The 9,451-nt window shown below is 49.4% G+C and overlaps 1 protein-coding gene and 1 long non-coding RNA gene across 8 annotated transcripts in view; one reads left to right on the top strand and one right to left on the bottom strand.

The window, feature by feature from the left end:
- DIXDC1 (DIX domain containing 1) overlaps positions 1-9,451 on the bottom strand; it is a 61,877-nt gene that overhangs the window by 24,458 nt on the left and 27,968 nt on the right. For 6 of the 7 annotated variants that reach the window (XM_077780552.1, XM_077780553.1, XM_077780551.1 and 3 more), the window contains exons 4-6: positions 7,176-7,407; positions 5,790-5,897; positions 1,098-1,210 (exon numbers count right to left, since the gene is read on the bottom strand). In XM_077780552.1, coding sequence (XP_077636678.1) covers positions 1,098-1,210; positions 5,790-5,897; positions 7,176-7,407 — 453 coding nt within the window. Of the gene's footprint in view, positions 1-1,097; positions 1,211-3,859; positions 4,004-5,789; positions 5,898-7,175; positions 7,408-9,451 lie in introns of those variants that run through there. The other variant, XM_077780554.1, reaches the window with a different exon arrangement.
- Positions 4,015-9,451, top strand: part of LOC144245145 (uncharacterized) — a 10,040-nt gene continuing 4,603 nt past the window's right edge. The window contains exons 1-2 of the long non-coding RNA XR_013339174.1: positions 4,015-4,234; positions 8,909-9,397. This is a non-coding gene — a long non-coding RNA (uncharacterized LOC144245145). The remainder of the gene's footprint in view (positions 4,235-8,908; positions 9,398-9,451) is intronic.

Genomic DNA, 9,451 nt, shown 5'->3' on the forward strand with positions numbered 1-9,451 from the left:
GGAGACTTCAACGTAATAGCCCTTGGACCCTTCCTCCTACCTGAGCCCCTTTCACAAACAACAAGCACTGAGTGAGTCACACAGGAAACCAACCAGTGAAAACACACTTGCACAAACTGTTCAATCTCCTGGTTTTGTTTTATTTTTCCATGTTTATGGTCTCTTTTCGCCGGTTTCCTTGTCTTTCTATTTCATCCCATCTAATTGTGCGCAGGGCCATTAAAAATGCATTACGGAATACAGAAGGGTATAAACTCCGAGCAAGTGTCTTCATTCGCTGGTGTGAATGTAATTAGGTAATTCCTCTGGGTTGCTGTGAAGACTGAATGAGGTAACGTGTGTGTGCAGGCCTCTGGTGGTGCCTGACCCAAAGCAGTCACTCAGTAAATGCTCTCTCTCCCCAGGGTCCCAGGAGTTCCCGAGTCAGTAACATGACTGACTCTTTGGTGCTAATGCCAGGGCCAGAGGGAGGAATTTTACTCGTTCTCTTCTGAGGGCTTCCGCGTCATTACAACCCTTAGAGATGAATAAAACTCTATTGAAATCACATGCTTTGCTGCCTCCTGGCTTCCCTCTATGTTTACATACGAAAAAGGGGAGCAACTGAGACATAAGGAGAGGTCTGAACAAAGGGATCCCTTTGTGGCCCTTTCTGTAGCCCAAAAGCCTGAAGTAGACCTTGCTTTTTATCTTCCCACAGACACCTCCGCCCATATTATATACTCCCGGTTCAAACTTAAGTCAGGGAGTTACCGAAATTATTTCCGTAACGCAGTAATAATAAAAACTGTTTATGTGAGTGAGGCTGCGGACTGCCCCACAGTCGTTTCTGTATTCACAGGCAGCCGGCAGAGGAATGGCCTGCCTGCCCTGCTGTAAGGGTTTTGACAGCTATGACATCAGAAGTGACACTCTGCAAGAGGTTATCACCACATTCAGTGGCTCAAAGGCATCAGAGCCCTTGAGAGCTGACCCAGCATGCACGGAATGTGGAGAGGGAGAAGGCCAGGAAGTTGATAGGCAGATAGTCAGGACCCCCAGGTCTTCAAGGCAAGGGTTGTTCCCTGAGCCAACCCAGGCCCGCTGACAGACAGTACCTGTTCTGTTCTCTATTCCTTCAGAGGGAATAATCACAAAATCTGCCTTCTCCTCCGACTGGGTTATAATGGACTCGCTCTTTGCGCTGTGGATAGGACTGGGTGAGGTCAGGCTGTGATCGAAGGAAAAGGAAGAGAAACGATTACTGTGAACAGTGGTTTGGAAGCCGGCTTTCATAATTTATCCCAGAGACACGTTCTTACTCATCTTCCTCCTACTGCCTAACACAGTCCCCAACGCACAGTAGGAACAAACATTTGTTGGATGAGTGCAGGATGAACTTACTGAAGGAATGAAATGAAAGTTAAGTGAATGAATGGCCCAGTCCTAGGAAGTTCTCTTCCACAGCAAGGCTGCCTCAAAGCCTGATTCATAAAGAAGAGATTTACCGGAAGGACGGGTCATACAGCATCTTAAAGAACTCCTGAGTTTTGTCTTGTTTGTTTGCTCCTTTTCTGGTTACTTACCATCACCTCCATCCCTGGGTCCAGACTGATGTAATGTGTGTCTTAGTAGTTTTGGGAGCTGGAAGAAAAAATCTACTTCCAATCCACTGACAGCTCACAGACACAAGCATCACCAGCAAAGCAACATGGCGGATCAGCCCAAGGCTGATCTCGGAGGGGGCAATGAGGAGGGTGATTCAGGGGGAGAGAAGGCCAGAGTGTGGATGGTGTGGGGCTGGGCAAAGGGGCAGTGATACATCAACAAGATGGGACATGATAAGGAAAAGGGGAAAAGACCTGCTAGGGAAAGGAAGGGTTTCCTTGACTGAACCATCAAAGAGTTATTAGATCCCCACTAAGCCATTGCAAACTGTCACCAGAATCCTCTCAGCAACTCCTAAGTCCTGTTGCAACTATCAACCTTGGAAAGAACCGCTGGGATTGTCAGGGAAGATGAATTTTAAAGCCGCAGAATAATGGCCAATCTGTAAGACAAGATAGCACTGTGAGGCTGATGTTTTCATCTGATGAGGAAAGGAATCTGAAGAGCCTTTTCTCTTTGTACCGCACCTTGAGAACATCAGCTCTGAGAAGATCTCAGGGGGCTGTGGGGTCTCCAGGCCCAGCCCCCTCGCAGGAATTCTTTCCAAATCCATCACCCAGACAACAGTGAAAGTGTCTAGGACTCACTGACCCACTTAATGTGCCCCTGAAGTCTCCCAGGCTAATCCTCACAGCCACAATCAGGAGTTAACATTTTGTCTTCCTGGAAACCAGTAAAAGCAAGAGCGGAGCACAAGCGAATGTCGTCAGAGATTTCAAAACCTCGAAAGCAGCCTGAGGACTGGTGTCTCATCCTCTTCGTTGATCCCGAGTTTAAGCGCTTTCATGGGAATGACCTCAGCCAGTAATACTTTCTCATCCTTATTAGAACCACGGGGTGGGGGGAAATGTGGTTTTCTGCTTCTTCGAATTAAAGAACACCACTTAACCCCACCTATAGATCCAAGCAGACAAGAGAAGTAGAGAGTGGCAAGAGGTGGTATTTAGGAAAGGCAATTGCTTTTACAGAACTCTCTTATCCATCCTTCACCATTTAGGCAATCTGACTTCCAGGCCAACATGAATTGGCCACTGGAAAAGCATTAGTGTACTTTGCTTTTATATAATACTTTTGAGGGTACTATGTCATTTAACAGGAGAGCAGATCTATGACCACTCAGGCCGTGGCATTGGCCTTCCTACAGAAATGGAGATCCACGTGCAGAAAGATGCCTGCATCAGCTGCTCTTTGAGAAAAGATAAAACACCTCCTTAGCTGACAAGGTGCTATTGGTTGACACATTCCGCTGCCTGCATTTGGCTGGACCACAGTGGGTATGTGTGAGACGAGGGGGGTGGGGGGTGGGAAGAGGGGTGTGAAGCAAGGATGCTGGAAAACTGGTTGCCTCAAAGCAGAGACGCATGCTCAGCTCCACCTTCTCCCTCTCAAGAGAGCAGTCCCCCTTATAAGGGCAGGGGGAGGAGGCTGCCCGCATACCCGGCCCCGCTGGGGGAGTGGCGGAGCAGCCAAAAGGAAAACAACATTTCTCTTTCTTGAATTTGAGGCTGCCAGCGTGTGAGGCCATGGAGAGGGGAGACCAGGAAACTAGGTGGTCGCGTCAAAAGATAAAGGACCCGAGGAAGCAAAATCCTGGGGCACATGTGGGAGCAGCAATCTTGCTCCTTCCTGGAGAAGAGCCACATCGATGAGGATGGGGCTCTCAATCATCGGCTTCGGGTCACAGGAAGAGCATTGCAATGCTAAGGAACGGCAGCATTTAGGCTGTCCCCATTAGCTCAAAACTCCTGGTTCCAAAAGGAGCAATCCCCGACCTGCCATCCTAATCCCCTTAAATCGGGGAGCTGATTACAAATCAGGTGTGACTGATACATTCCTTAATTCCCACAGGCCTAACATCTCTCCAGCCTTAACATCAGACAAACAACTCTCCAGCCAGGTCCAAATTAGAGTAAAATCAATTTTTTTTTACAAATGGGTAAGGGATGATAAAGGAAGAGTCCTGTTTACTCAAGTGCCCTCCCACGGCCGAGACAGGACAAGGTAAAGGGCCACTCCTCCGGCCCCTATGCCGGCTCCAGGCTCCGACACCCACTCGCTGTATTTTGTAGTGACAACCCCAGACCAGCAGCCCGTCCTTCCCAGTACGGCGCCCCCACCCATGCCGCCCGGTCTCGGGCCGACAGCATCCTCCAGTCCTGGCCCCGCGCCCGCCCGCGCCCCCCAGCTCCAAGCCAAAGTGGCCTCTGCTCACCATTTGACTTGCGTCCCTCCCATGGTCCCCTCCTGGCTCCGGCCTCAGCGAGCCTGCCTCCCCGGGCGAAGCGCGAGGCTGGGAGTCCCGGCGCTCCCGAATTCGGGCATGTCTCCCCGCGCGGGGGCCCGAGGAACCGCTCCACCCGCANCAACAGGCGGCCAGGGCTCCGCCGGGGAGTCCGGAGGAGCCGGGGGCCACCTTCCCCACCTTCGGAGTTACCTCGCGGGGGCTCCCGGCCTTCAGGGGTCACTGAGCCCTGAGGTGGCCTTGCCCCTGAGGAAGGGGGCGGGCGGGCAGAATGTCCCAGAGCCTGTTGGGTCCCTGGGAGCTCACGGAGGAAAACGCGAGGTGCTGACCCAGCATCCCAAAGAGGTGAGTGAGAGGTCAGCTTAGAAAAAAATTTAAAAACCAGTAAAGAGTGAAACGGAAATGCGAGCTATTATCTGACTCCCTCCCAGAAAACTGACTGTGTGCCCACCGCAGCCCTAATTCCCGCTGTGTCACAGCCCGGCCCCAGTCTGAGCTCTCCTGCCAGAAAGGAAGGAAGCAGGTGTTCTCAGGAAGAAATCCAGACCTCTCTCTCTCTCTCTCTCTCTCTCTCTCTCTCTCTCTCTCTCTGGCAGGCCTAACAAAGTGAAAGGCCTGTAGCCATGCAGGAAGCAATAGATCTCATTATACAACGAAACATCCTTTTGATTCTCTACCAAGTGATAGTCTAAGCAGCAAGCAAGGAGAAAAGGGCTCAGATTCTCCCGACGAGCACACCCACTGCTTCATGGGTACAGGGTTTCCTTTTGGGGAGATGAAAATGTCTTTGAACTGGATAGAGGTGATGGCTGCACAAGATGATGAAGGTACTAAAAGCCACTGAACGGTACACTTTTCAACTGATTAATGGCTAATTCTATGTTATGTAAATTTTATAAATAATAAAGCAATCTATTAAAGGTGAAAATTAAAGTTGAGCAAGATTATCAGTATAGTTAAACCTCTGGGAAGAATTCTGCGTGACTGCAATAAATTAAGAAGTGGTCTATCAATCTAAGACAGGATTTTATGTGGACAAGAAAAAGGAAGAAGACAAATGCACGGAAGATACATGTAAGACAAGAACAGTTAGGTGTAACTAGAACAGGCTAAGCCGGGTTGGGGTAGGAAAGAGAAGGTCGTAAGAGCATAAATTAAGTGTGATTCAGCAATGAAATGAAGTTCGTAAATAAGCTGGCATGTCCTGGGCATGTATTTATAGGAGCATGATTTACATGAGCCAGGAAAGTAGTCTTTTTCTGCCAATGCACTTGGCATTGACCAGGCTTTTATCAGAGCACTGTGTCCTGTTTTGGTCTCTGCACTTGGCTCTAAGAGATTCAGATGGCCTTTCTGCTAGAGTCACAAACATCCTAGCCACTCAAAGGCACACTAACCTGCCACAATTCCTGGCCCTATAAATGAAAGTTTGGAACATTCTAATGCTCTCAGACAACTCTACTCTGTTTTCTCTTGTTATCAGCGTTGTACAGCTTTCTCAGGCCACGCTTAGAGTTAAGCTCAGGTGCAAAGGCCGTACAGTGGAACTGGCTGCCATAAACGCTGGCAGCTGATACGCACATATCAGAACCAGGGGCCGGGCCCTCACTGGCCCCCATGTGGACATTCCTAAGCGCGGACACTGAGGCTCTGCACAAAAAGCTTCCTTGTGTGGGAAATTTACCAGCACCCAGCCTCCCTCCCTGCCTGCCAGCACAAAACCGCAAAGCAGTGCTGAAGACTCACCCCCTTTAAAGTCAAACAAACTGAGGGAAAGAGAAAAGAGGTAGGAGTCTTATTGCCTGTTTGTGTTGCTGCCTGAAGCTGAAAACCCGGAGAATGCCCAAGAATTCCACCTCTAACCAGGACGGCAGTGGGAGGAAGCTGGCGCCGCGCTTACCTGTCACCGCGGGACTCAGACGGAGACCTCTGCTGCCCTTCATACTGCTGCACCAGGGCTCGCACGCTCCAGTACGGGTTCTCAATCTCCTCGTCCACACTGTTGTTCCTAGAGTCAGAGGACGCCAGCAAAGGAGAGGGCGTCAGTTCGGGTCAGCTCAACGGGAACCGGTAGCCGGCCACTCTGAGAGCACCAAGGGAAGAGCACGAAGGGAAGAAGAAGAAGCAAGGCCAAGCCGCCCGCTTTAAAGACCGGTGACACCCAGCAGGGAAGACAGACGAAGTTCCCTAGGGTCTGCAACACCTCAGGGTCCCGCTCTCTCCCAGCAGGCGTGTAACCCCCAAAATGTTTCCTGCCATGACTCTTTGGGACAGGCTGGCGTTAGCATACATTCAGGCAGAGACTCCCCAGATGACTTGAACACTGTTCCCACATATCTCCCGGTGAAGAAAACACGCTGCGCCAAAGGCATATATTTAAAATTCTGGGCATCAGAGCAAAAATTACAAATGTGATTCCTTTACTTTCTACTAACTGCAAAATAAACAGCTCATTTGAAAGGGCTTTTCTCAGGGTGCCTGGGTGGCTCAGTCAGTTGAGCCTCCAACTTCGGCTCAGGTCATGATCTCGCGGTTTGTGAGTTTGAGCCCCACGTTGCACTCTGTGCTGACAGCTCAGAGCCTGGAGCCTGCTTCAGATTCTGTATCTCCCCCCACCCCCCACCCCTACCCAGCTCATGCTTTGTCTCTTTCTCTCTTGCATCTGCTCGTTCTCAAAAATAAATAAAAACATTTAAATTTTTTAAAAAAATTTGAAAGGGCTTTTCTCAGGGTGCTTGGGTGGCTCAGTCAGTTGAGCATCTGAGTCTTGATTTCTGCTCAGATCATGATCCCAAGGTCATGGAATCAAGTCCCATGTTGGGCTCTGCGCAGAGTGTGGAGCCTGCTTAAAATTCTCTCTCTCTCTCTCTCTCTCTCTCTTTCTCACACTCTCTCTCTCTCTCTCTGGGCATCTGCATGGCTCAGTCAGTTAAGCGCCCAACTCTTGATTTTGGCTCAGGTCATGATCTTGCTGTTTGTGAGTTTGAGCCCCGTGTCAGGCTCTGTGCTGCCAGTGCGGATGAGCCTGCTTGGGATTCTCTCCCTCAAAAGTAAATAAATAAACATTAATTCTCTCTCTCTCACTCTGCTCTTCTCCCCTGCGTGCACGTACTCTCTCTCTCTCTCTCAAGTAAAAAATACACGAATGAAAGGGCTCTCCTCTAGTGGAGTGTCCTCTCTTCTGCAGTGTGGGGCTGTTGAGGTGATCCATCCACTGCACAGTAGCATTTAAAGGAGGAGATTTGGAGACAGGAACAAGTTCCCACCCCCGGATTTCTTCCCTTACCTCTGTCTGTATCGAAAGACATCCCGTCCGGACCGTGACACGTCATGGCACACGTCAGCCAGAGCGGCAGCTGCCCCCTGGGCCACGGCAGTGGCACAGTGTGGCTGGTGAGTCTGCGGAGGGGCTCTGGAGTCCCGTCCTTGGCTCGCTGTCCTGTTGGAACCAGGTTTGAAATGAGCTGCCAAGGCAAGGACCAGCCTCATGATGGACTTCAGGTTTCCTTCCACAATATCTGAGGGACAGAAAACACCCAGAGGTCCTGAGATCGAGGCAGAGGGTTCACTCACTGAACACATATTTGCTAGTGATACAGGTTAGCAAGGCAGTCAAGGTCTCTGTCCTCACAAAGCCATGTTCAACAGGAAGACAGAACATTTAAGAGCATTTACAGGGGCTCCTGGGTGGCTCAGTTGGTTAAACATCCAACTTTGGCTCCGGTCATGATCCCACGGTTGGTGGGTTCGAGCCCTGAATCAGGCTCTCTGCTGCCAGCACAGAGCCTGCTTCGGATCCTCTGTCTTCCTCTCTCTCTGCCCTTCCCCTGCTGTGTGCACACGCACTCTCTCTCTAATAAACATTTTAAAAATTAAGAAACAATAGAAGCATTTACAATGAAGTATGGTAATGTGTTATGGTAGAAGTACGGGATTCTCTGGGAACTCAAACTAGAGGCATCTTGTCTGGTCTAGAAGGCTTGGGGAAAGATTCCTAGGGGAAATAAGTTTTGCAGTGAGACTTGTTTGGTTCATCAGATGAAGGAGGAGAAGGAAAAGAGTATTCTACGAGGAGGGAACAGCAGGTGTGAAGGTCTAGAGGTGGGAGAGAGCATGACGGACGAGATCTGTGCTGTCTGATATGGGAGCTACATGTGGCTCTTGTGCATTTAAAAGATAGAGTCTGAATTGAAATGTGCTGTAAGTGTGGTACGTAGCACAAAACAAGTCAGACTGAAACACATCTCATTAGACACTACAAAAAAAAATGAAAATGCAGAATATCTCGTTAATAGCTTTAATACTGAATACATATTGCACTGATAACATTTTGGATATTTGGGGGTCAAATAAAATGTATTATTAAAATTAGTATCCCCCATTTCCTTTTTTTAAAAAAATGTGGCTCTCGGAAACTTTTAAGTTCCGTAAGTGACTTGCATTATATTTCTATGCACACCACTGTGGCAGATGAAGTGGAAAAGGTACAGCACAGCTAGGGCCCAGAGTGCAGGGGGAGAGGGTGAGGGGTGAGGCCCAGGAGGAGAAATCAGAGGTCGGGTCAGAAAGGGCAGAGCAAGGCACAGGAAGGACTCTGGATTCTCCCATAAGGAAAATGAGCAGTGGTATAAGCATATGTACTCATAGAAAGATCATCCTGCCTGCAGTGTGGACAGCGGATGGGATCCAGTGAGACTAATTAGAGAGCTGCTGCCCTTCTCTGGGCAAAAGACAACAGTATCCTCAATGGCAGTGTTCTCTCAAGATAGCTAACTTACGGGGCCAGATCCCTAAGCCCACCCTTCATGGGGATCAGAGCAGAGATGATATGACACCCTAAATTCTGCCCTAGAAAAAAAAGAAAAATGCACACAAAAAACAATGTGATAGGTCTGGTTAAAGTTCAAGTAAGGGAATGGGTAAAATTCTTATTTTTTTAAGTTTATAGCATTGTAAATATGCAAGTCTTGGAAAAAGATTGATTTTTTTTTTTTACATTTATTTATTTTTGAGAGACAGGGTTCGAGTGGAGGAGGGGCAGAGAGAGAAGGAGACACAGAATCTGAAGCAGGCTCCAGACTGTGAGCAAATGTTCAGCACGGAGCCTGACATGGAGCTCAAACCCACGAACTCTGAGATCATGACCTGAGCCGAAGTCGGACGCTTAACCTACTGAGCCACCCAGGCGCCCCTGGAAAAGGACTGATTGATACCTTCTACCTCAGTGGTAAGAAGCTGCCCCACCTGAATGACCCCAACACAGAGAACGCCAATAATCCAACACGGAAGGAAGGTTCCCTCCGGTCCCCATTCTCATGAGGGCCCTGGGCCATCAGACCCAGAAACTGAAGCTGAAACAGAACCAGATCTACAATCAGTTCTAGGGAAACAGCGCGAGGGCCGGGGAGCCCGTGCTCTCTCAAGGCACCAGAACAATTGCTGCCTTGCAGCCTCGGCTCAAAGTGGACTGAGCAGTGTCCTCTTCCGGCCGTGTGGCTACAAGTGAAGGTATGTGCCTCTGCCCCGAGCCCCTTTTGTCTTCCCCAAAATATTCTGTGATAT

This window comes from Crocuta crocuta, unplaced genomic scaffold (assembly GCF_008692635.1).
Source record: "Crocuta crocuta isolate KB4526 unplaced genomic scaffold, BGI_CrCroc_1.0 scaffold374, whole genome shotgun sequence".
NCBI lineage: Eukaryota > Metazoa > Chordata > Mammalia > Carnivora > Hyaenidae > Crocuta > Crocuta crocuta.